Consider the following 27,889-nt stretch of genomic DNA (forward strand, 5'->3'; position numbering starts at 1 on the left):
TTTGACCCTTTCTGCGTAATTTGCAATGTATGTTCTTCCGAAATTTAGGAAGCCTAGAATTGACTGTAGAGTTTTTAGTGTTCTAGGTGCTTCGAGTACGGCACATTTCTCTAGGAAATTGTCAGCCAGGCTTTTGCCTTCACTTGATAATTCATATCCTAAGAACAGGACTGTCAGATGGGCAATTCTGGATTTTTTAAAGTTGAATTTGTAACCCTCTGCTGCGAACCCAAGTATTATGGTGTTCACTCTCTTCAAGTGAGTATCCAAGTCATCATCCGTTAGGTATATGTCGTCGACATAAGATAATGCTTCGTCATCATATGTTTGTAGTAATTCTGTTACTCTCGCTGAGAATACTCCCGGGCTGTTCTTGTACCCCTGGGCTAACCGACAGAATTGTTTTTGAGTGCCATTTATGGAGAACGCAGACAAGTATCTGCTCTCTGGTGCTATGTTTTGACAAAAGAATCCATTAGAGATGTCTAATGTTGTTTTGTATTTTTTGCGCACTATGTTATTCATTAGTGCAGCACTATGCGAATTTTGCACTGCAAAAGTTTTGCAACATGAGTTAAGGTGTCGGTAATCCAAAACTAGACGATATGAATTGTCTGGTTTGGAGACCGGAAACAAAGGGTTGTTCATTTGTGAGGTGCAAGTTTCAATCACCCCCTGGTATTCTAGCTGATCTAGGATTTCTTTTACCTGTTTTTTAGCTTCTTGCTTAATTGGGTACTGCCTTTGTGCAGTAGGTTGTGATTTTAACTGGATTTTGTGAGGAGGAGAGTCCTCATCCCATCCTACGTGATTTTTATATAAAGCAGGAGCTTGAGCTACTGCCCACTTTCTAGCAAGTGTGTATTTTTTATGAATTGGGATATGATTTGAGAAGGCAGGCATAATTATTTCTTCGCCATGAGGGCAATCCCTGACAAACTCTGGTGGCCAGTCTTTTTCAGCTAGAAGGATGTCATAGCCCTTGGAGAGATTATCCCAAAATAGTCCCCTTATTTTTCTAGTCTTATCCCCCTCTATACGTAATGTTATTTCATATATTTTGTGAGGTTTGCTAACTCTGGTGTCTGCAGTTTCCACTTGAAGATATTCATTCGTGTCCACTGTCTCCAGATGATTCATAAGGACTTTGCGAGCTATGCTCACTTCTGCTGCGCTGTCTAGCATTGTCTGAGCCCATTCTCCGTTTTTCAGTTGTGTCCTCAGAATTCTCGGCATTGTTAACTATTTTAATGCTGGCTACCTTCTTTTTTGGAAATTGTAATTTCTTTTTTAGATGAGCAGGTTCCTTGTCTTTGGACTTGGCGTGCTCTTCTCTTTGTTCTGATCGTCCTCTTCTTTCCGATTTCTGCGAGGAAGTCTGAAAAGATTGAGAGGGACGTGTATCAATGTCTTGATATCTATCAGGTTTCTTTATATTATCCCTATTTCTAAGGTTGTATCTTTTCCCAGAGGGGTCACTTTGGGGTGACCTGTGTCTTTGGTTCGGAGATTTTTCTCTCCGCCGAGGAGATCTTCCTCTGGACTGGAATTTCTTTTCTTTAGGATTGGAGTGTTTGTTTCCATCCCAGCTCTTTTTTGGTGATGTTGAATTATTATTAAAAAATATTTTTTCAGGACTTTCAATTAACTGTGGTTTTACTGGTATTCCACCTAAACTATCTCTACCTAGTTCCTCATAGGATTTTTCTATGATTCTGGCAATTTTAGCTGGTTGGTCTGCTATATCTGTCTCTTTTAACCTCTGGCGGATCGCCACGTTTGCTGCTTCTCCCTTTATGTTGGCTAATAATATAGCCGAGACCTGCTTGAAGTCTTTCAGTAATTTCATACCAAGAGTTAAAGCGGGTTCTGGACCGTATTCGTCTTGAATTTGTTTTAGCACATCTGGTATTACCGAGATGGATGGAACACCATGCGTTTTTGTGTAAATGGAAGCAAAGACTGTACCCCAAGTGTCACAGTCCTCCACGTGTGGTGCGATTCCCATTGGAAGACAGATAGTCAGAATCCTGTGTTTTTCTAACGGGGTGGTGTCTGGAAACACCGCCTCTATTTGAGTGATTTTCTGTGCTAGCCAGAATGGTATTTGTTCCTGTTTAGCCGGTACTTTACCTAGGCAGGACTGTATGTTCTGTGGTGTAATTTTATTTGTGTTCCCCTGGTGAGGGGTCCGCAGTGGAATTTTAATTGCTGGTTGAATTGTTGAAGTCCGCATCACATACTGGACTAATTGTCTATGTATTTTTATTAATTGTTTTAGCTGTGTTAAAAGATTTGCTGCAGACATCCCGTCGATGTCTGGATGTGGTGTGTATCCGGCTAGGACCGGCCACGTTGCTCCTGGTCTACCTAAAGGACCGAGCCTGGTGATGTGATTGTTATGTTTTAGGGCGCCATTAAATAAGAGCAGGTGCTCTTGAAATTTAAGTGGTACTTCCACCTCCTCGAAAGGAGTGTACGTTTCAGGAGGTTCCTCTATTTTATAATAGTGGAAGTACTTTGTTACAGCATTTGCTACTGGAAAGATTATCCATTTATAGAATACCTCTGTCTGCCGATATTCGTGTGCCTCAATTACGAATATGACTGTGCCACCTCTAGGTGTCAGTCCATTTTCTATAAGTTTTAAGGTTATAGATTTCCTTGTGTTGACCGGGATGATTATTATACCCGGGTCTGCTTCCTGCATGGCAGTATCAGCTTCTGCGAGTTCAGTTGCTATTCTAACTGTCTCTCTTTCATCATCACTGTCTACCATTTTTCCGACAGGAAGGTTATTTCTTTTGTTTGCAGATCAGGTTTCTTATGGAAACAAAGATTGGATGCACAATATTTTGGAACAGTGTATCCTTCAACGTTGACTAAACCAAGAACCATACATAGGAGTTCCCTCCTGCGAGGTCTGGCGGATATTACCTTTCACCCACTCCAGACGTCTTTGGAGTATTATGGGAAAAAGGGGTCTGAGTGAAAAAGCACGACTGAGTTACTCTAAATGTCTTACGTTAGTTTTATCGCCTTATCCAAACGAGTTGGGCGCCATGTAGTGTAGTTCCTATCATCCCAATAGGCTCTGCGCATTGGAATAATACCTTCAATAGTATAGGCCTAGACCAGACGTTAACTAGGTCTACTACTGTCGATATTAGACTTAAAGTTTTGGGTTTGCCAGCTTAGCTCAGAGTTCACTAGAAACTTTCTCGAATAGGCAAGGAGGAGTTGAACCTCCCTGGATAGACAAGAAGGGATTTAGTTTCTGACAACCATAGAACATGACAACTTTGCTCTCCCCTAATCAAGAGTGTATCTCTAGAGTCGTGTGAAAACAAAAGACGACTTATTTTACTCAGTCAGTACGTGCATTCTTAGTCTCACCAGATTGTAGAGAAAAGGAAGAGACGGGCGTGTTCAATAAAAGATGTTATTTATTGATCAGTCTCTTTTCTCGTACAAGAGAAATGGATCGATATTATTGCAATACTTATGGTTAAGTAAAGTGCATACATTAAAAGCAGAAGTATAAAATAATACTGTAAAAACATTGATATGGTTTCTAAGCCATATGAAGGTTTAAAATGAATAAAATAGATACATACACATATACATTTGACTAATTGTACTCAACTGGTGTTTCTAGCTACGCCTACCCCGTGTACCTGACCTAAGCCTAATACGTGGGCGGGAATAGAAAGTTACAGTTTAAGTTAAGTTTGTTTTGCCAAGTGACTGACTAAAGAATTCTCTGCGAGGGGTTATTCAGTTCTGTACCTGGAATCTAGGATGGATGAGGGATGGTATCTCTCGTCTCTGGTCTCGATATTCTAGGCTGCCTGCGAGGGCTACCCGGAAGCGCCGGAGCTGGATTTCTCGGCAGGAGAAAGGCAGCGTGTCGTTCTCAGCGCGTCAGGAAGGCGGGGCTGCGCCAGCGGGGTCTGCTCTGCTCTGGGCTTCGGCAAGTCTGGCTGCTCCGATCTCGTCACCACCGCGTGTGTTTGCATAGGGCAATATCGGTAATATTTATACCTTTAAGGTGCCGAGATTGACGTAAGGATGGACATAGATACGTCAATAAGGATGTCATACGACTTGGTCGTTAGCACATTCTTTTGCTGAAGTTCTCGATGAAATCAAAACAATGGCCGCAGGGTTTTTCCCAGGTTGTCATAGGTTTGATTTGTTTTGAGAACTCCGTATGCCTTGTCAGGGGCTGGAGGAATATCGCTTGTCTAATTAGGTGGCAAGCGTTATGACCTAATCAGATAACACGTTCCTGTGCCGTAGTGTGGCTTAATCAGATAACGGTTTCTGCATCATGGAGGTTTTCTGCATCATGGGATGGCTGCTAGTTAACTTTTTAACCAGAATAGGGTCAGGAATAGGGGGATCGATACAGAACCTATAGGAATACATCACAGTTCTATTGCAAAATTCTTGGTTACTGCCGTAGACGATTGATGATCTTGTAAATCTAGCAACTCTGTTGCATCCGATACCCTTCAGGATTAGGGATAAAGCCTTGAGAAAGTCACTTGACGTGACAAAACACGTGTCGGCTGTCGCTTATCTGGACCAAGATGAAGAGGACACAACTACCGATCTTAGTCTTTAGAATGTTATTCCTCATTGGGGGATACCTGTCCTTTCATAGTCCATGTTTCTGAAATCTTTTGAAACTGTATGTTTGAAATCTTTGGAATTGTGATGTCTCAAATATAATTTTTTTTAATTTTTTTTTGGGTGTAAGATGTTTATTGCACGTTTCGCAGAAGTAAAATGCAATTTTACGCCTACAACCATATTAGGCCGGCCACATACTGGTGCAAATCATGTAATACTTTGTGTTTTGTACACAGCCCATCAGCCGACATCGTTAGGACCGGCGGCGTTACATGTAGAAGCATTGGTAATATAGAACAGTGCTGTATACGCTTCAAATCATGTCCATGTTCTTACATTTTATATTTTTAATTTTTCCATAAACCTGTAACTACAGTAAAACAACATGAGATTCTGTAACTTTGGTCACTGTGTCACAGCATTCTTCCTTTCCTTTAGAAACTGTTTATTACTACTCATCGTCATGTACTATGTCGCATACCATCCTTGTTCATTCTATTCGGTTTGTTCTAGTGCGTGCGCCATTAAGTAGTCACGCAAATACATCCAATAGTCCCTGGGGCGGGATCTAATCAGCAGCTCCTCCTCATAAGTGGCCAGTGTGTCACGACAGTATGTCAGATCTTCCAGCCAGTTTTTCATCTTCGGCCCTATCTTACTATTCCAATGTAATGAGACCCTCCTTTTTGCCAGTAAAAGCGCTACCACACAGAACCTACGCCGTTTCGCTCGTAACTGCGGGACAATACCCAACAAACAGACCTTGGCCTTACATTCGATTGATACCCCAAGCATGTCACTTATGGCCTGTACCACTTGCTCCCAGTATCTCGCCACAGAGCGACAATGCCATGCTAAATGCATGAAATCCGCATTCTCCTGTCTGCATCTTACACATTTGGAATCGTCCCTTAACCCGTATCTATGGAGCCGCTGAGGCGTTTAGTACACTTGGTGTATGTATTTATAATAGATGATCCTAAGGTTCCCATTCGATGTTAACATGCCAGTGAGTAGGCATGTGGTTTCCCAGTCCTCCTCTGACAGCGTATCATCTAAGACATCGCTCCATTTACCTCTCATCCCCTCAGTGCTCCCCCAATATCATTCTGCATGCTTGTGTATAGTCTCGACACTAGGTGGGAGGCAGTGGGCGTGGTGAGAACCAGTTGCAAGGGAGTCAGGGTCTGGGGTTCCTCCGGGAATGTGGGAAAGTGCTCTTTTACCGCTCTCTGTAACCTGTAATAGTTAAAGCTAAATAATAGTGTTGGATTGCTAATGTAGTCTAACTTATCTAGGGTTTGAAAGACTCCATCTTTATATAAAGCTCCCATCTTATCAATACCAGTGTGTCTCAGTAGGTCCATCCCAATCTGTTCTTGTGTAACTGAAAGAGCCGGGTGATGTGCCAGTGGGTGCGCAGGTGCGTAGAGCGGGAGGCGTTTAGCCACCTTGCCCATCAGTCTCCATGCTTCCGCGGTGGTGTTTACCGGGTTTATGTCACGCTCATGCAGTCTAACTCGTTTATGTGGCAGTATGCTGGCCAACGGGACCGGGTCTGCATCACCAGCTTCCACCGCCACGTGGGTCAGGAAAGGAATCTCGTGGTACTAGTAGTGCGCATGTTGCGCCTGTGCGCATAAGTAATACAGATATAGATCTGGCACTTTGAAACCCCCCTTAGCATATGGTAGTGTCATCGTTTGTAGTTCTAATCTGGCTTGTTTTCACGCCCAAAGCAGATTGAGCACCAATTTTTTAATATTTCGGAACACCTCCGCAGGAGGTTTAATTGGAATGTTATTGAACAAGTAGAGGAACTTGGGCAGAAGCACCATTTTTACGATTGCAACTCTGTCCGCCAGCGACAGCGGCAGTTTATTCCATCGTTTAATCTTCTCGTCTAACGAGGAGACTACTCTCCCATAGTTGGTCCGGATGACGAGTTCTGGGTCCCTGTGAAACCACACACCCAAGTATCTGGTCGGCTCATCCTGCCACTCTAGCGGATAATCCAGGGCCGTTGGGTGTGTGCCGTCCGTTAACGCCAGAACGAGGGACTTAGCCCAGTTGATCTGGAGATCTGAGTGTTGGCCGAATTTGATATATTCGCACAGTAATGGGTTAAGGTGCTGTTCCGGGTTCTTAACGTAAATTACCATATCATCTGCGTACAGTGAGATGTGTATTGGGCGTGTCGGTAGCTGTATGGCCGAGTAGTGGTGGTGCTGTCTAATTTTGCAGGCTAAGGGCTCTAGTACCAAAGCAAAAAGCATTGGGGAGAGTGGACACCCCTGCCTAGTGCCGCGACATATTGCGAGTGGTTCCGAGACATGCTTGTTCACCCTAATGCGTGCTGTCAAATTTGTGTAAAGCATCGTGATCCATCCTATGAAGATCGGAGGAAACCCCATACGCAATAGTACTGCGTGCAGAAATGGCCAATCGATCGTGTCAAACGCTTTGGCCGCGTCTAACAGAACCGCCACAGCCTTTACCTCTGGCGCCAGATAGTGAGCTAGCGCAAATAAGGTGCGTGTGTTATGTGTCGTTGACCTGTCCGGTATGAAGCCAGATTGGTCGGGTCTTATCAGCAGTGGCATTAGTGGTTTGAGTCTGTCTGCCAATAAGCTAGCTATAATTTTTGTATCCACGTTTATGAGTGATAGTGGGCGGTATGAGTCGCAGTACTCCTCGTCTTTACCTGGTTTTAATAATGCAATTAGCAAGGCCTCCCTCATGGATGTCGGAAGCGTTTGTGCTTCGTGTGCCTCCCCATATAATCTCACCAAGTGTGGGGCGAGTAGGTCCGCGAATGTCTTATAGAATTCTATCGTGAAGCCGTCGGGCCCTGGTGCTTTGCCACTTGGTAGACGGTTGATGGTGTCTACTACGTCCTCTACCGTGATAGGGCGAGCCAGGTATTCTCTATGACCCCCAGACAACCACGCCATTTCTACATCCGCCATGTAAGACAGTAATTCCTCTTGCGGTAACGAGGGGCGTGCCTCAAAGTTTGCCATAGGAGTCCACTAATTCACCCATTATTCCTTTAATGTCATGAGTTATGGTTCCCGTTCGGGTTTTGATAGCAGTGATGTGTTGTGGCATTCGCCCGGTACATATTTTCTCAGCTAGGGCCCTACCTGGCCTTCCCCCCTCACCGTACCTCCTAGCAGTTTTACGTTTGGATATATAGTTAAGCTCATCTGCTGCGAATTGTCGATGTTCTGATAGGAGTTTCTGTATATCTCCCAATACTGCTGTGTCTCTTGTTTGTGTATACCTTTGTTCTAATGTGTATATGGCGCCTTCACGCATTTTTAATTGTTGCCTGATGTCTTTTAATATGCCCGTGGTCGTGCTAATGCACACCCCCCGCAATGTAGCCTTGAAAGCTTCCCACAGTAGGCAAGGGTCTTCTGTCGTGGGGCAGTTTAGATCAAAGTAGTCTATTATTGCTTTATGTATGGTGTCTACGTATAATGGGTCGCGTAAGGCTACTGCATTAAATCTCCATGTAAAGGGTGGAGGCACATAGCGCGGTATGTCAACCTCCAGGAGCACAGGGCTGTGATCTGAAAGTGTTCGCGGGAGATGTTTTATATGGACAGCCCATGATATCACCTCCTGTGTGCCCAGCCAGTAGTCCAGCCTAGACCAACTTTTATGTGCTGCATTTATGTGCGTTGCCGCTAGTTCCCCTGGGTGTTGGACCCTCCATATGTCAGCCATCCGTAGATCTTCCAGAGCTTCCTGGAGTGTCGCCCTCGCTCGTACGTGTGGTTCCAGTGTGTTTGGTGACCTGTCAAGCCCCTCCTTCAGTGCTATGTTGAAGTCGCCTCCCCATATTATGTTGTCAACCTGGATATCTGCTAAGGTGCTCCATATTTTCTCAAAGAAACCCGGGTCGTCTATGTTCGGGCCATACGTGTTCACCAGTGCCACCGTGTGTTGTCTCACAGTGCCCACATCAATTACACTTCTGCCTTCGGAGTCTCTGTGTGTGTTCGAGATCTTAAAGTGTACCCCCTTTCTTATTAGAATGCTGACCCCTCGAGAGTAGGAGGAGTAATTTGAGTGGGTGACCGATTCTGCCCATTTAGCTCCCAATGTGGAGGCGTTGGTGGCCGCTATGTGCGTTTCCTGTAGGAAAGCTACGTCAACACGTAATCTATCAAAATATGCAAACATCTGCTGAATTTTCTTCGGATTGCCCAAGCCTCGGACATTCCACTTGATAAATTTCAGTGTGGTGGATTGTGTCACAACAGCAATTGTGGATTTTGTCGGTTCTTGTTAGAGCCCTTCTCCCCATACATTAGGATTACCGTTTTCTCTGTCCCGTATGAGAGTATACATTTTCTAGCAATGATCATATCGTCAAGTACAATGCATTTAGTAAATAAAGAGGTCGCAATGCTTCTCAGACACAGTGAATCAATTTGAACAACTCCCAATTCCCCCTTCCTCCCCCCTCCCACTTTAGCACCCAAACTTTGCCAAAGCCATCCCCATGTGATAACCAAACTAGTAGCAGAACTTGAATTGGGGCGCACCCGCTTGGGGATGTCGCCAGGTGCACACATCTCCATCCACATAGTGGATGTGGACGGGTGCGTACGCTATTTCTATGATCCGCCATATCCGTTTCACCTCTCTTTTCCCGCCATAGTCAGATAGTAGTCTAATACACCACAACTACAATTGTATATAGTTCCATTTTACAGCAGTGTGGCTGAAATCAGATATGTTACTTGAGTCCACCCCTATTTTTCCGTCCTCGGACTTTGTAGCAGGTCTCACCTTCTCAGTCGCGCAGGCTGGGTCCAGTGTTCACCAGCTTGTTAGTACGGCGTATCATCATTTTATTGCTGCTAAGGTGCTGCATGCCCATGTCCCAGCACCGAGTTCCCTCCCTTGTCCCATATACGGCATGGACTACCAGATTACTCACTGTGCAAATCCCTGGCGCGTACTCGGAATGCTGATAAGGATTGTCCGCGTGGCTCCCTCGGGCCCACATTTGCAGCTGCACCCAACTGTGGATGACGTCTGTAAGACTCCAAGTGCCTCAATGTTGACCTGTAAATGTTCGGAGTGGTCCTAGCATGGAGGTGCCACCATCCTCGTGGAGTCTTTTATACTGTAGTGGCACATGCCCTCCCGGCGTCTCAGTCATTATCACTAGTTTGTTCATCTCGGTCCTGTGCCGTGCGTCGTTTTCCCAATTTCTTGACATATTCCTGTGCTGCTTGCACCGTGGGGAGAATCACGGGTTTGCCCGCATTTGTGATTTTGAGTTTCGCAGGATATAACATTGCATACTCAACACCCAGATCTCGCAATTTCTTTTTCACTGGTGCAAATTCTTTGCGTGCTAGCTGCACCGCCATAGTATGATCTGGGTAGAATTCCAGGGTATTACCTTGATATGTGATTACACCCATTTCTCTGGCCAGCCTGAGAACTGTGTCTCTGTCCCTGTAGTTGAGCAAGTGGGCAATTATCATGCGCGGAGTAGCGCCTGGTTTTGGTGTAGGCGCCAGGGAGCGGTGTGCACGCTCGACGAGGAACACTGAGGACAGGCTTTCAGCTCCAAATAATTCTTTCAGCAACGTCTCGATGTAGTTTTCCATTTTGCCCGTGTTTGTTGACTCTGGCAGACCTGATATGCGGACGTTGTTCCGTCTCGATCTCGCTTCCTGGTCCTCCACCTTAGCTTTCAGGACCTCCAGCGTTTTTTCTATGCCGCCACATGTCTTCGTCGTGGTGCTGGATTTGTCCTCTACTCTAGAGATCTTTTGTTCCGCCTCCACAATCCGCTCATCGTGTTTTTCTATTTTCGCTGCCATATTGTCCACCCGTTGCATCACATTATCCAGCTTGTTGTTCATTTCCTGTAGACTTTGTTGAATCGCCCTTAGGACTGCCTCCATGCCTGTCCCATCATTTGTGTCTTGCTCCCCTTCCGCATCCGAAGCGGTCGCGTTGCTTTTAGTTTGTTTCCTCGTCTCAAAGGGCAGTTTAGTTTGCTGTTTGTCCGGTTTCCCCATATTTCCGGCGCTCGTTAAGAGGGCTGTGCCGTGGCTTCCCCGGGCTTACCGTCGCCGTGGCTCTTGCTGTAGATAGGTTGCGTTGTTGGGGTGTTCTCGCCGCCCACTGTGATGTAGAGTTATGCATCAGACACCCCGCATGTTCGCCTATTTTCCGTGTGATACTAGCTCAGGGACAGAAATGGCTGCGTAGGAACCCCTCCGTAGCTTCTCAGCGCTTTACTGCGATGTCGCTCGTTATGCCCGCAGGGCCGTGTTGAAATTGGCTGCCTGAGGGCGCGAGGTCTATCTGAACACTTTTAATTCCCCGCTTGTACAACCATGCACATCGCTCTCCCACAGTACATTTGCTGTTGCCCATGCATCCCCCTTGAACACCTGCAGCGCTAGTACACAGTGAGCTTCCGTTGCTCGGCCCGCTTATCTTTTTCTCCGTGTGTCTATTGAGCAGGCTTTTGGGGGGTACTCACATTCCCTCACGTCAGTCAGCCAGCATGGCCATGCGTTCGGCTCTGTTACAGAGTGTTAGGCGCCATATTCCGTTCAATGCCTTCCTGTCTGTAAAGCGGGGCAGTGTGATATGAGAGCGAGTAGGGGTTCTGTCCTTTCCTGCAATTTCCTCCACCGTCTGGCCACTCTAGTTGCCCCTCTCCCCGGTCTGCCGAGTACCCGCCTAGCCTTCATGCAGTCCCGTAGTATCACTCCGCCGCTGTTTTTTCCCTGCGTTCCATTGCCGCCGCAACCCTTCAGTTAACGTTTCGGACTTCGCCGTTAGTTCCGAGCTTTACCGTTGTGGCACAACTCGGTCGCTATAATAATGGGACGCAAAGTAGCCAGGGCATTCCTCGTACCTGCGTGTGTTTTAGATCTTATGGTCATCAGAGCCGAGCGCCGGGAGCGGCCATCTTGGATCGCAACTCGCATCCGTGCCGTTTTTCGCCAGTATTTCCGACAATGACCATCAGGCAGGAGTTTCATCACCGATAGAGTATGGGCAGCATGTTCCGATTTCCAGTTTTATCCTTTCTGTTGCTCCGGCGGTACTTTCGGAGGTGTCGGGCCGCTTTTCCTGCACCCGTCCGGCGGAGCTGACTGACTAGCCAACCATCCCGCAGTGCACCCTCTAGCGCCCCTCTCAAATATAATTTTGAATTAAACATCATTCAATTTTGAGAACCTAAACTTGTTTATTGCCAGTGATATTTGGTTAATACACAAAGTATTTTGCTTTGATTAAATACAGACAAGAAAAGTTACTTTTGAGTGCCGGGATATCTGTACAGAACCACCAAGATCATATTCACCGTCCTATCATCACAAGGGAGATGAGCCCTCAATGGTGAGAACTGCAACCGTGCTCACAAGAAGTGAAGGAAATTCCCTGGAAAGAATCCTAAGGGATCACAAACCTCTGTACGATCCGCCCGAGGAGTGGAAGGACAAGGAACCCATGCCTGAGAAGAACGGAAGAGGTACTTTCGCCATATACCCCCAAAAAGGGCAGAAGGCCCACCTAAAGAACAACCAGGCCAGTAACGAACGAACATTGGGGTTGGACACGGAGGTGTCATAGAAACGGCTCCAATCAAAAAAGTGAAAGCAACCGCAGCTTCGTGCAATCCAAAAGCAGGGGAAAACAGGCCACGCAGAGGCATTGAAGAGGGAGGGTGGCCGGTCATGCCAAGATACAGACAAGGGATGACCAGGAGCAAGTGTATAGCGAGAACTAGCACAAGAAGTACAAACTCCTGGAGAAAGAAGGAACACCACTCAGAGTGGACCTAAACGATCGCTGGCCAAGAACCATGCCCCTTCCCTAGCATCTGCTTGGAAAGAAGGGCACCAACAGAGTGGAAGGGAAGAACCCCTTGGCCAGAGCGGACAAACACTCGAACGGGGAAGAGGAGTAGGAAAGGCAGCGAAAAAAAGTAAACTGGCACAGCCCTATAACAGGAAACCATTCCCAGTCTGACACAGTACGAGAGGGAAAAAGCCGGCATGGCAATCAGATATTAAGATTTCGCTCCACTCCGACTATCCCGAAAATGGTGTAGACAGGAGTCAGCTTGAGAGCCAAATGGATATTGACAATCGAAAGGTAGGTCTATCAAGGCAGACTGAACAGCCTCAGAAAAGCCAGAGGTACGTAACCAGGCACGTTGGCAGAGAGCAACCGAAAGAGCCATGACCTGTCCGACAGAATCTGTGGTACCCATGCCACAGCTAATCAGTAATGTAGCTGCCTAACGGCCATCCTGGTTCAGTTGAAAAAGAGTGTCCTGGGAGTCATCAGGAACGGAGAGGAGAATGAGTACTGGATCCCAGAGTACATGAGACCAACAGTCCAAAACACAAGCAGTATTGAGGGACCGCAAGGTGCAGCTGGTAGCAGAAAACCCAAAACATCCAGACCTCTAGACTCTCTGTCTTGAGGGATGTCACGCAGGGAGCCGATGTTGGGGGAGGCTGTAGTAGCCTGAACCACAAAACTGTGTGGAGTAGCATGACAGGAAAGGCAGAGCGGGTGTCCAAGGGCAGGATGGTGCCAACGAATTATAGACAGGTCCACCGTGATTTATGGGAAATATTAGCATTATGGAGTCATTTGATCAAGGGCCTCTTAGATTTAGAGAGAAAATAAAAAATTACAATCACAAAACTAAGGGCCAAATGTACGAATTACTGGTTGCACAAAACACCTTGCAATTTGCAAGCAGCATTTTTGCAGCCCATAGCGAATTTTACAGACCAACCTGTGTACTAATGCATCATGTTGTAAAATTATGATTCGAAGTGGGTCAAAATCTTACCCACCTTGTCAACAGTAATGATAATGAAGTAAGTTGCAGATTGCAATTCACTAAGACTGGTAACCATTAAAGGGATAGCAGTCAGCTAAGTTCGGTTGGCCAGCAAGTCTGTGATTGAGTTTAAATAAAGTAAACCTTTATTTAGTTAGTTTCAAATGCAGCCTGTTTTACTTAAAGGAAACAGGGCTGCATTTTAAAGAAAAACAAGGGGGGGGGGGGGGAGTTGTAATGTTTGAGAGCTACATTGGTCGCCTAGACCACCACCTACTTGCTAATAAACTTTTCTTTAAAACTCACAAAGGAACAGGGGGACCCCCTTCCCTTTGATAAAAGAGTCACTAACCGAACTCAGTAATTTTTTAATGTTTTGAAACTGGATTATAGTTTCAAAATAATCATACATCTCAGAGATTCAGTATTTGGAAGCCATGCCTACAACATACTCTTTTAAAAAAAATTATATATCTTTATTTGTATTGCATTGTTTACATAGGAGATAGTGTTACACTAGGGTTCTACAGGAGCTTTCATTTATACAGTCGTATATAGCAAAAATGTGGTCAGCTTGGGCTCAGTTGACCGGTTAAGGGAAATCGGGGTTACAATGTTAATGCACAATAATTACCTTATGTTTTATAAAAACAACTGTTGTGGGTACATCAACATGTCTATATTTGGATCTTTTCATACCCCAATGCAGTCGTTTGTCTGCTTGCCCACCTGGCTTTTTCTTTTTCTCTCATACCTCATTGTCTCTGCCATTATAACTGTTTGATGCAAATGCAACACATTAATTAACCAAACAACAATACCAACATTCCGTCACGCCCAGGTCATTTCAAACAAGTAGTGAGAACTGCCTACTGAGTGTTATTTATGGACATATCTCCCATCCCCTCCTCGCGGTGTTGGGGAGGATGTAATGCTGGGCCTGGCTCACCCTCTTGCATAGTAATCCTATCTGTTCCTACTTTGCACACTCCTACATTTCACGTAGCCTGAACCTGGGTTGCAGTGTGTTTAGGTGCCTGTGTATGAGTCCAACCTGTCTTCATTTTGTGAGGGATTGCTCTCGAGTTCCCTATCTGCTCAATTCAGCTTCACAAGCATTACACCCAGGTATTGCGCGATGGCATATTTACGCAGACCGGCTATTTCCTCCTTGTGTTAGGACGTGCTTTCTGCCTGCGCCCACACCGCCAGTGAGTTTTTCCAGCTATTGAGGGCGGGAGGATTCTGTTTTTCCACCCTTTAGTAATCAATCTTTTGGCGACTATGAGTCATAGGTCGCTAAACCTTGAGGTAACCCTGTGTTTCTTTGATCTGGAATAGAAGCCCAATATACATGCCTCCCATGATTGTAGTTGGGGTCTGTCGGTGTATGTCGCGAGTGCCGTTGTTGTTTGCAGGGAAGGGCATGACCAAAGCCTGTGTAAAAGATCTGCATTTACCTGCAGGCGACGAGGGCATGCTGAGTTAGTCAATTGGAAGTATTTGCCTGGGGATAGGTACGCTTTATGTGTGATGTTTGTTTGTATGAGGTTGAACTTGGCGTTTCTCTGTATTTGAGTAGGATTAGCCAAGACCATTTCCCATTCAGGATCTGTCCATGGACTTCCCCTGTCTGTCTCCCACTTTGTGCTCAAGGCCAACATGGGCTGTGTTGTATGAGATAGTAGTGCCTCTGTCAGCCAGTGTATTATGTGGGATCCGTTGCCCCCTACATGTAGTTATTGTATGCATCTCCGGCTCAGTGTTTATGTCCCCTCAAACCAGTGAGAGCGATCTTGTAAGAGAATTGTATACCAGGAACTGACCTGCCGGAAAATCATACTCCTCCAACAGTCTTTCAAAGGGTATCAGAGTACCATTGGCATAGAGGTCACCCCAGCGTATTCAACTCGGCAGCGCGCCCGTGTGTTAGTGATCTATTAGGGGTGCTTATTTTTCTTCTTGGAGTTCCCAGGAGCGGCAGCAGTGGAGCATAGGGGAATGTATTCCTGGTAAGGTAGAGACTTCGCTTGTAGCAATGATGGGCAAGAGCTAGGCAGGTTTGTGAAGGACTGGAGGAACGGGCAATTGGGTGAAACAGATGATATATCTGAGATTGAGACCATGGTGGGAGCAATGTGGCTGTGTCATTTAAATTAAGTCCAGCAAGCCATTTTGTCACCCACTGAAATTGTGCAGCCAGATAGTATAACTCCTTGTTATACAACACACCATTTCGTAATAGCAAAATGATATGGGGTCGCAATTCAATTTAAAGAGTTGATAAACCTTACAAACTCCTAAAACGGTATTGATACAATGAAATAAAACTCGTTTGTGGTCATTAATCTGTCTCCATGTTCTAATTAAACAACCCTTAAATTAGAAAGACACTTTAAACATGATTGAAATTTTATTTAAAGTTACAATAAAGCTAGAGTTTCATTTTATGGACAGAAACTGGTCATAACCAAGGCAAAAGTAAACATTTACCTACTACGTCTGTCACAAAAATCTAATGAAAAAAATATATATATGAACAAAGAGCAGAATTTGCAAGTAAACTGCACAATGAGAATAGAAAATGTATGTTATGTTATAACTACTTATATAGCGCTCAGATGCCCCAGCAAAGGGGCGTCCCGGCGTTTAACAGCAGCTAGAAGAGCAGCATACTACGGTGGAGCTCAGTAAGACAGATCCCAGCAAGAACTTTATTTTTTTTAAGGGAAAGAGGTGAGTTTAAACTGCCTTCCTGAAGGTCAATAGGTCGTCCAGTTCTCGTATGTGGGCTGGTAGTGAGTTCCACAGTTTTGCTGCCAGGTAGCGGAAGGAGCGACCTCCCGCTCTGCAGCGTTTTATCCGAGGCACCGTCACTAAATGCTGCCCAATGGAACGTAATGTACGGGAAGGGACATGCGGGATCAGCAAGTTGTCAAGCATTTTAGGCTTAGCCAGTTTGAGAATTTTAAAAGACAGGCAAAGCATCTTCAATCGAATCCTCTGTGCCACAGGGAGCCAGTAAAGCCTCCGGATGGTATCGGCGGTGGAGCAGAACCGGGGAAGGCCATCTAAGGCTCTGGCTGCTGCGTTCTGGATACGCTGCATCTGGGTGATCTCAGCTTGATTGGCCCCAGAAGCAGGGAGCTAGCAAAGTCCGGGCAGGAGAGAATAGTAGACTGGATTATCAGCTGTCTGGTAGATGCATCAAAGAATTTTAGGATAGGTTTAATCCCTCGTAGAATGCCGAAACACGTGGCAGCAACTTTTTTAGTGTGGAAGCAGAAACTAAGAGAGGTGTCCATCCACACCCCCAAGTTCTTGACTTCATTCTTAGGTTCGGGGGCCTTACCCAAGGCATTAGGCCACCAATGGTCACCCCATAAGTCAGTGTTCTTACCGACTATTAAAACTTCTGTTTTGTTTGCATTAAGTTTCAAGCAATTAGATGTCATCCACTCTGCCACAGCCGTAAAGCCATTTTTAAACTTGGAGACATTCAGGCTTGAGCCATCCGTTAGAGCAACCACTAGCTGCGTGTCATCCGCATATGAGACCATAGTAAGGTTCCCATTGTCTGGCGACAGCAGCTACTGGCTGAACATAAAGATTGAACAATGTGGGGCTCAATGCCGAGCCCTGAGGGACACCCTGCTCAATTGGATGCGCCTGAGATCAAAATGGAGGAGTGGAGACACGAAAGGATCTTCCGATCAGGAAAGATCTGAACCCTTCAAGGGCCAGGTCTGAAATCCCTACCTCCTCCAGGCGTCGGGGCAGAATTGCATGCGAGACCGTGTCAAAGGCGACACTGAGATCCAGTAGGATCAGTGCTGCCGTTTGACCGGAGTCAAGAATGGTCCCCAGGTGTTCCGCCATAGCCAGTAGAGCAGCCTCTGTGCTATGCCCAGTGCGGAAGCCATGTTGCGTAACATCTAGAATGTTATTGGAGAACAAGATGTTGGTGAGTATGCTGTTGGCATGGGCTTCGGCAGCCTTCGCCACCTAGGGGAGGAGAGAAATAGGTCTATAATTCTCGGGCTTCGTAGAGTCGAAGGGTTTTTTAAGGATAGGAGAGACCCAGGCCTGTTTTCATTTTGCAGGCACGGTGGCGGAAGAGAAAGAGGCGTTAATTATCTGGCATAGAGGGGTCAGACAGAGCAAGGAGGATTCTCTGATCTGAGCAGGCTTAAGCGGGTCAGCAGGGGAGCCAGATTTAATTTTAACGAGCAGTTTACTAGTTCCTCGGGGGAGATGTCTGGGATAACCTTAAGGCTAGAGGCCGGTCCTGGTCTGGAGGGAGTATAGATGCAAGAAGTGGACATAGAAGGAAAGGACAGATAGATTGGCCATACTTTCTCCACGAAGAAGGAAGCTAGTTCTTCATAATGGGATTCGGAAATGGTTGTAGGTACCGAGACTTTCTTGGCACTGAGGTCTTTGAGGACTTTGAATATGAATTTGGCAGGGTTAGGCCTGCAACATCGGTTAAATAGTGTCTTTGAAAAATCTTCGTGTCTTACAGACAGCAGGTTTGTTTTGTGTGCATGCAAATTATCACATTTGCAATATTTGGAAGTAATCCATGTTAGTCTCAACAAAACAGAATACATTGGTCAAAGAAACACTTATTTTGCATTGTTCATGTACCATAACCCAAAGGAAAACTGTCCTCACCCCAGCAGATTTCTTCTTTTCCTTTCTCTTTTTCTACAAAATAACCAAAACAAAAAACAAACAGAAACATTACTGGTATCACCATCATTGGAAGGGCCATTCTAGTAGTACAATGATTAATATTTTTAAACATTGTTTTCATACCTCCTTCTTTCTGGAAGAGTCCTCAGTTCCACCAAGAACTTTTTCTCGATGTTTTTCCAGCTCTTTCTTCCAGTTCTACAAGAGAATGACAAGGTCAACAACCATCACAAAAGCCGACATTTGGTCACTCTCACATGCACTCTTTCACATACCTGATTATTACTTAAAATGATAATTATTATTAATAGGCATAATAAAGCATTCATTAATTCACGTATATCTACTATTATCAACAAAGTGTTAATTTTGAGGCAAGCTCATAAAACAGGACATTACAAAAATCTAAAACATTATTGCTATACACTTTAAAATACATGTATTCATAGCAAATTAAGTAATTAATACAAAAGCAGCTAAACATAAATTAAGTGCAAAATCAGAGCTGTAATCAATATTACTACCATATGAATAACATAGTATAAATATCTCATCACGTATAATGATTAAAGATCCTGCCGTACTCTCTCTTTACTAAGTCACAGATGTGTGCCAAACTCTACTCTGACAGAATATAGCAAGTTCTGAGGAGGCCGTCAGAATGATCGGTAATGCCTGCATGTGTGACCAGAGGCTCATACTACTACACAGAGGTTGAATTTATCATCTACGAGTATTGGTCAGATTTTATTAGTGCGGGCTATATTTAGCTCCTACTCTCTTCTGTGCTGGCGAGCAGACAAAGAACAGGTGTTCTTCTCAATCAGAAAGTGAAGGAGAAATAAAGGTGCCTTTAAATCTTTTTTTTATCTTGCCGCATTTGCTCTGTGTTCAGAGACAGAAGTCTTAAAATTACTTTTCTTTCGCTGACTATAGTTTCAGGATTTTGTAAAGTGAACTGTCTGACATGCTGTACAGAGCGTGAAACAAATGGATGTAAGGTACTTTTCTAACACATATTTAAATGGCTAATAAGTGAACTGTGCAAACATTTCAAAATATATTTCAGTAGCTATGAAAGCCCCTTTTTATAATTGTGTGCAGAAAAAAAATATTTTACATGGATGTAAACAAATCAGTACACTTTACTTGGCGATATGTAAATGATAAATACGTTTGCCAATTTCACACATTATTGTTTATGTACTACATAGTTAATGCATGTTAGTGAGAACGTTTTTGGCCATTTCAATGGGATATTTACGGTCTGTAAATGATAGTATGCTACCACATAATGCTTTATTTATTAAAAGTGAGTTTTTAAACAAGAACTAAGAAACACTTGTGCCCTTTCCATAACAGCAAGGCTTTTAGTGAACTAAGAGCCAAGTCAGGGTTCAATTATACTCTATATGTTGTATAGACTATTATACATGGAGCAAACGTTTAGTCTATTTAATAAAAAAAATAGTTTTTTTGTACAGCAGAAATACTGAACTCACATATCTGAATGTGCTCATGAAGTAAAGGTCGGCTCTGTAAAATAAAATAATTGCCTAGAATCACACAATTTGAGATCAGTTTATAGGTTAAGTACATTACAGCTAGGTGGGGCAGATTATTCAAGTTACTACACCTGCAGGTCTAGTAAAAAGTTTTTGATTTTTGCGAGCAAGGACTGGCTTCGCAGGGGGTATCCATCTGCCTTCAAAGAGGGAACAGAGATCTCCCTGCAGGAGGATGTAGTGAGTGACTGTACCCAACTGCAGGGGGATGCCTTCTCTCTGAGGAAGGCTGTCCTCAAAGGGTACATCAATTGTGCCACCTTTTTGTAATACACAGCTAGTGCGCGTTCTGATGGCCTCTTTACCTCTGCACCAGCGTATATAAAAGTACACAGGCACTGTGTTTGTCCCATACAAATAAGGGAACATGTGCAAAAGTGCTATTTGAAGGAAGAGGATTAAACTCTTAAAGTATTTACAGAGGGGATGAAGGACAGCAGCCAGAAAGTTTCTAACTGCATGGTTGCCAGGGTGCTATGTTTTGTTCTTTAAAGTGCTGTGTAGAGAACTAGCAACAAAGAGGTATGCATAATGCTAGCCTAATTGTCTTTAATAAAATCTAGAAGCTCTTGCCATTCAGCCTTGGAGGATCATCGTTCACCAGCACCAAGAGAAGGGGTTGATATTTAAGTGATTTTTGCCCACAGTGACAAACCTCATTCATCTTTTCTTCAAACTCTGCTAAAGCTCGAGATCCTTTCTTCTTCTTCTCTAATTGTTCTTTCACTTCTTCCCTTAAGCAACCCAAAACAAACAAAAATTACATGAATTAATTTTAAATCAAAAATGTCTTTCATTTTGAGCAGCACATATATAATGTATCTAATATAATCCAGCCTATGGTGTTCTATTAATCTCGTTGTAATCATGAGATACTGTTTGTGCTAGGGACGAGGAGTACTTCGATGGGGACCACCTTGCTTTCTGAGCGCCACAAACATGTCACAGCTTCCAATTAAAATATCAGGGGTTGCTTGTTTCACGGACAAAAATGCAAGTCATCTTCCAGTGGAGGCCAGAATATTCATGTGAAGGTCAGACTGATTTGTGCAAGGCTGACCTCTCTCAGAGTTAGGCTGCTGGATTTTAGTCTCCAAATTACTGTCATTCGGATTGGCAGCTAATGTTAAAAAAAAAGAAATTTAGATTTTGTTCACACAGCACACTTATATAGAACTTTTAAAGACCCGGCTGAGTTGAGGGCACCAGGAGATGGAGGCCACCCTTGTTCCATGGAATGGAATGGAATGGAAATTGCACTTATATAGCGCGTAACTACCCGGAGGCCTCGCAGCGCTTTAAACTGATTTTTTGTGGCGGGCACCGGGTAGATCACCAAGCTTTTGCATACAAGTGCGTTTTTAAAACCTTTCCGAAGGACATGAGATTATTGTTTTCTCGAAGGGAAAGGGGGAGGGAATTCCAAAGTTTAGCCGCAGCATGAGAGAAAGAACGGCCGCCCCAGCGGGCCTTGTTAATTTTAGTTGTGGTTACAAGCTGAAGAGAGCTAGAGCGCAAGGCTCTGGATGGTGCGTAAGGCGTAACCACAGGATGGAGAATTGCTGGGCCAGTGCGATGGAATGATTTGTGCACTATGCACATGGCCTTAAACTGTACTCTGGCCGCCACTGGGAGCCAGTGAAGCTCTTTCAGAGCTTTCTTAGCTGACTGCCAGCGGGGGATGTTATACAATAGCCGAGCAGCACAGTTTTGTGTGCCTTGAAGCCTGTGGATAACTGCTACCGGGGCTCCTATGTAAAGTGCGTTCCCATAATCCAGGCGAGAGAGAATCAGGGCCTGGACCATGACTCTCCTAGCCTGGAATGGGAGCAGAGGGAGCACCTTACGGAGCATTTTCATCAGCCCAATGCACGTAGAGGCAGTTTTGATAGCTTGGGCTGAGAAATCAAGCGTCTTATCTAGCCAAATTCCCAGGCTCTTGATCTGGGATTTGGGAGGGGGAGGCGGGCCAAGACATGTGGGCCAGATGGATGCAAGGGCAGATGGAGAAGGATTGCCCAACAGCATAATATCTGTTTTCTCCCCGTTTAGCTTAAGACAGGAAGATTGCATCCATCTGGCGACCGCCTCTAGACAGGGACCTAAGGTGGAAGACGACCCCTCGGAGTGGTCAAGCGAGACCACCAGTTGGGTGTTGTCTGCGTAGGTGACAATACGCACACCAGAGGGATGGACTATCCTTTCTAGAGGTTCCATGTAGGCATTAAAAAGGGTGGGACTCAGGGAAGAACCCTGAGGCACCCCGCAACTAAGTGGATGCTTAGGGGAGACTGTCTCGCCCTCAAACACCTGAAAGAATCTGTCATCCAGGAAGGAGGTAAGCCATTCCAGGGCCGCACCCGACACGCCCAAACCACTCAAGCGTTGTAATAATATGGCATGGTTGACCGTGTCGAATGCGGCGCTGAGGTCTAGTAATATGATGGCGGCCTTTCCTCCCTTGTCCAGCACGGCTCTGGCCTCTTCAGTCACCGCTAAAAGAGCAGTTTCAGTTCCGTGCTGAGGACGGAACCCTGTCTGAGAGGCACGAAGCAGACTGTTGGCTTCTAAATAGTCCACTAAGATGTTATTAACGTGCCTCTCAAGCAGTTTACTCATCCAAGGAAGTAGGGAGATGGGGCGATAAAGTAGCACAGGCAGCATCGCCATAAGTGTTTCCACAATTAATAAGCTAAGAAGCTTTAAATAAATACACACTGGCTGGAACAACAATAAAGCCCTCACCTCACTTTCCATGACTGTTAGTCACTGGCCTTCGTGCACTAACTGCAAAAAAGGGGAGCTTAGCCACATCCCTCACCAGTCCTTGATCCTGCTCTCCCTCCTGGACATGTACTCTGAACCTTCCCTCGACCGTAGAGACCCTGCTATTTGTCCGATGTCCAGTGGAGCTACCTGTTAGCTGAAGAGGAGATGGGTTGTGGATTCCCCCTCGGCCGTCACCTACCCAGCCAGATTTTGGGCAGACTTTCTTTCGTCTCTCTGTTGTTTGCCCCTCCTACCCTTTCACCCCACGCCCTTCCCCCTCTACGCTCCCTTCTTCTCGACATCTTCCCCTTTAATTGTTTTTCTGTTGAGACGTAGCCATTTGACCGATGCCCGGTGGACCTACCTTATAGCTGAAGAGGAGATGGACCGAGGATTCCCCCTCGGCCGTCACCTACCCAGCCGGACCTTGGACAAACTTTCCCTTCGTCTCTCGGCTGTATCTATACACTACCCCTTTTGCCCTCTCCCCCTTTCCATTCCTCACCCCATTTTCCTTTTCTTCTATGCTCCTAAAAGTTTTTTCTGGTATCTTTTGTAACTATTTTCCCCTTGTCTCTATGTCCTGTCTTCCTCCTACCCCTTTACCCTATCCCCTTACCCTTCCTGCTCCATTCACCTTGTTCCCCTATGTTCTTTAAATGCTTTTGTAGATACTTATGTAACTTTTAACTGATGTAATTTGCAACATTACTGTCCCTCATGTAAAGCGCTCTGATTCCATCGGGTCTAGCCAGCGCTATATAATAACTCATTAATTAAATTTGTTCCCGTTTAGAACTCTTTCTCCCTTTGTCTACCTCCCTAGCTCATATCTCCTATCCTCTCTCCCCTGAATCTCTCACCTTGCCTGCTAGTCTGCCTAGCCCCCTGTCCTCTGTGCCCTTTGACTAAGCACTCTTTCTCCCCTTGTTGGGGTAAGATCCAATATTTATATTCTGGAGTCTCAGCGTACCCGCTGAGAGAGTCCACTGCGCCAAGCGAGCTACTTACAGCTGAGGTATGGTATGGCACCCCTTGCCAAAACACTCCCTCTCCCCTTTTCGGGGAAGGATCCAGTATGTAGGCCTTGGAGTCTCCGAGACCCCTCTGAGAGATTCCACTGATACCACTTCCCCTGGGATCACAGCTTACTGGACTTTGGACGTTGCTTTGACTCGTCTAACGGTTTGTGTCCCGTCTCCCTTCCCCTCCTCTTTCCTTGCGTTGTCCTTCACCCTCCCACCTTCATTACCTATCTACTTCCCCAGCTCCTTCCCCCTCCCCTGAATCTTTCCCCTTGCTTGCTTTTCCCCTTTCGTATTTGTGCTTATTGTTTATCTTGACCTTACAAGTAACTATGTTGCCATGCTCTAATAACTGTGTAACCTTTGTAACAATGTAACCTGTAACTAGGATCTGATGCTCATGTAAAGCGCTCTGATACCTTCGGGTCTAGCCAGCGCTATATAAAACTTTTAAAATAAATAAAATTAAAATAAAATGGTGTGTTGACTGAGATACAATATTTCAGTAAAAAGAGATAAGGAGACATAGGTAAAGTGGAGAGGGGAAAGAAAGAGGGAAATTTAGTTAAAGAACAGGAGAGGGGAAAGAAGAGAAGATAGAAGGAGATGGCAGAGAGAGGGGAGAGGAATAGAGGGGAAAATTATGCATTGAAGATAATAGGAGAGGGGAGAGAATAAGGACAGGGGAGAAAATTCAGAACGATAGACGCAGAGAAGAAGTGGTGTAATGGCAGAAGAAAGGACAGACAAAAAAGTAGGACGAGAAAGGAAGCAATGCGATGTGGAGAGTAAATGCGAGCAAAAAAATAGGAGATCGAGAATGAGTGCCCACAGAAGGAGGGCAAACAGGAGAGAGAGAGCAGCGAAAAGAAGGAAAGAAGAGGGAAAAAGGTGAGATAATGTCAGCGGGAAGAGAAGTGGAGAGAGAACGGAATGGAGGAGAGGAGACAGGAAGAGAAACACAGTAGAGTCGTGGAAATCGAGCTAGTACACCTGAGCTCTCAATTAAGTGCCAATAAATGAGTTAACTAGAAGGTAATGACTATAGGTCACGCCATTACGACCTACTGACTTGGTCAATGGTTTTTAGCCAGGCTAAAGAAATAAAAAGCACTATGACACTGGGGAGGAGTCATTTTGCCGCGACATGCACCACACATGTGCGCCTTTACAAAATTATGCATGTGCTTTTTTATTTATCAAGTTTGATAAGAGAATACAAAAATGTAAGTATTACAAAACTTTTTTTTAAAAGCAAGAGAAGGTGGAGTAATACGGGGGGCACATCACTAAGGAAGAGGATGGTAAAGCATCAAAGGCGGCGCAAGTGAGGGGAAACAATTAAAGGAGAGCGACCGTAAGGACAACCAATGGTAAACAATGTTTGAGCTCTAAAGCCCACTCTAAGCTGACAACAGGTCTCATTAGTTATGACAACTTGTGCGACCTAAAAAAGACAGGTACACTAGCGCTGCCAACATTTTTTTCTTACCAAGTGGGCCTTGGTCTATTGAGGTAGTCCTGTATAGTAGGCCCGCCGGATGCCGATGGACCTCGAGATCGGGCCATGGCTATGGGGTTCATATAAGCCTAAAAGAGAAAACAATTAAAAGTTGTACAAATATAGGTAAATATATTTGTAATTTCCCCATTAACAACAAAGAACATCAAAAATCACAAATCTCTGTAACGTTACATTACTTGTGTCCCAACACGAGAGCATTAATATACGATCAGACAGCAGTTCTGATATGCAGAACAAGGTGAAAGGACACTGGAGAGGCTCAATAAAGTGAGCAATTTCAAAACAGATGCCTTTTTTTCTAGATCAGCAGGCCTCGAATAGTTTTAAAATGTTGTCAAGACCTCTGACCCCGGTCCGAGGCCTGCTCTCTCCCAAGCAGCTCCGCTGTGCTCTGCTCAGCTCAGCGCCGCAGACTCTTGGCTCAACCCAGGTAGGGTTCGAGACCGCCCGGATTCAAGTGCCCACCTCGCTCGCATCTGGTAATTGCGCTTGTCCCCTCTCCTGGTTAGCGCCGTTGTAGTAACTGTATTTTCTGTTCCCCACTTATGTTTATTGTGTCAATTGTTTCCCACTTGTGTAAGTAACTGTGCCATTTGTTTTCCTCGCACTCTGCCCACGTATTTTTTTTTATCCTCTGCGATTCCTCTGTAATTCGTGCCCACCGTGGCTGTTTTGGTCGTCCTGCCTACGTTTTCCCGTCATTACCGCCCCAGCTTCCGCCTCCCAGCTGCACGTTCCCTCCCCTACTAAATGGCAGTTGCTTAAGGTAACCCAGTCTGCACCCGTCTGCGCCCGTCCATGTCCCAACCGCGGCCAGGGCCAGAAACCCTGGTTCAGCCAGCCCCACTGCTACGACTACGCCACCCTCCTTGCACTGGAACCCTGGAACCCACAGACTGCCAACAAGCCTCACCGAATACGACCCACGGCCAGTTCTCCTGCCTCCACTGCCGCCGGACCTTCACCACCACCCTGGCTTCTGACACCACCAACTCCATACCAACGACACCCTCAGATACATCCTCCTCAACATGCGCTCCGTACACAAACATGGCATGGAAATCTGGAACCTACTCACCTCCCTCTCGCCTGACATCGCCTGGAACAACGCCGCCTCCGACCCCAACATCAACACCGCCATCCCAGACGGATACAAGATCCAGATGAAGGACCGCCCCAACCGCCCGGGAGGAGGCCTCAACATCTCACACAAGAGCACGCTCTGCCTCACCACCTGCAGCAAAACCTTCCCCTCTGCCGAAAACCTTCACTTCCAGATCCGGACCAGCCCCTGCACCACACTCCGAGGAACTTTCATCTACAGAACCTCGGACATCCTTCACCACCACCGACTTCATCGCACCCCACGTCATCGCATCCATGAACTACATACTCATTGGAGACCTCAACTTCCACCTTGACAACCCCAGCGACCCCAATGCCACCATCCTCCGTGACAACCATGCCAACATCGAACTCAACCAACTCGTCACCATACCAACACACAGAGCAGGACACACCCTAAATCCCATTTTCACAGCAGGTAACAGTGTTCACTTCAGCCACACAAAGCAACCTCCATAGACCGACCACCGCTGCGTTCCCTTCACAGTCGACAAACCCAAGTCACCTAAACCAGCCCCCCGCCCACCATGACGGAACTGGAGCAAAGTCACCGACGAGCAATTGAATGCCACCCTCACCCGAGACAACCACACTGACTCAAACACTGCGGCCAGAGAGCTCCACAATTGGATCTCCAACTGCGCAGACTAGCTCGCCCCGCTACGCAACCCTGGCAAACAGCGCCCCAGGAAAGCCGCCTGGTTCACCACCAATTTCCAAGAAGCCAGACGGAACTGCAGATGCCTGGAGAAGAACTGGAGGAACACCAAGACAACCAACAACTACTTCACCTACAAGAAAGCCATGACGGATTACCACAACCAAATCAGAACAACGAAAACAAAATCCTTGCCAACTCCAAGCAACTCTTCACTGTCATTCAGGAATTCACAAAACCACGCAGCAAGGCCACAGACATCGGCCCATCCCAAGACCTCTACGACAAGCTTGGAACCTACTTCCACCTCAAGATCACAACACTCTATGACAACCATGTCGCCCTCCCATGAGACGCCGCAGCCTTCCCCTAGGGAGACACCTGCCAGCCCACCATCTCCGACTGGGCACCAATCACGACGAGGAAACTGCCACTACCATGAAAGGCATCCACTCGGGGGCCCCCCAACGACCCCTGCCCCCCGCACATCTACCACAGAGCAACGGACACCATTGCACCTGAACTGCAATGCACCATCAACACCACCTTCACAACCAGCACCTTCCCAGATGACTGGAAGCGCGCAGAAGTCAGGGCCCCTCAAGAAGCCCACGGCCAACCCCTCTGACCTCAGGAACTACCGGCCCATCTCGCTCCTCGCCTTCGCAGAAAAGGTGGCAGAGAAAGCAGTCAACAGGGAACTGACACGATTCATCGAAGAGAACGCCATCCTCTACCCCTCCCGATCCGCATGCCGAAGAAACCACAGCGCCGAGACCGCCCTACGAGCTGCCACAGATGACATCCGCACCCTCCTGGACCAAGGCCATTACGCAGCCCTCATCCTCCTCGACCTGTCTGCAGCCTTCGACACCGTCTCTCGCCGCACACTAGCCGCCAGACTACACGACGCCGGAATACAAGGAACAGCCTTGTACTGGATCCGATCGTTCCTCAACGGAAGAAGCCAAAGGATCAGACTGCCGCCCTTCCTCTCCGCCCCCACGGAAATCCCCTGCAGAGTCCCAC

General features: G+C 46.0%; 1 protein-coding gene across 3 annotated transcripts in view; it reads right to left on the reverse strand.

The window, feature by feature from the left end:
• The window catches only part of FAM133B (family with sequence similarity 133 member B), a 160,899-nt gene that overhangs the window by 102,013 nt on the left and 30,997 nt on the right, over window positions 1-27,889 (reverse strand). For all 3 annotated transcript variants that reach the window (XM_078663653.1, XM_078663655.1, XM_078663654.1), the window contains 4 exons: window positions 25,045-25,142; window positions 20,414-20,492; window positions 18,317-18,391; window positions 18,173-18,205 (listed from right to left, as the gene is read on the reverse strand). In XM_078663653.1, coding sequence (XP_078519779.1) covers window positions 18,173-18,205; window positions 18,317-18,391; window positions 20,414-20,492; window positions 25,045-25,142 — 285 coding nt within the window. The remainder of the gene's footprint in view (window positions 1-18,172; window positions 18,206-18,316; window positions 18,392-20,413; window positions 20,493-25,044; window positions 25,143-27,889) is intronic.

Source organism: Lissotriton helveticus, chromosome 10 (genome assembly GCF_964261635.1).
Source record: "Lissotriton helveticus chromosome 10, aLisHel1.1, whole genome shotgun sequence".
NCBI lineage: Eukaryota > Metazoa > Chordata > Amphibia > Caudata > Salamandridae > Lissotriton > Lissotriton helveticus.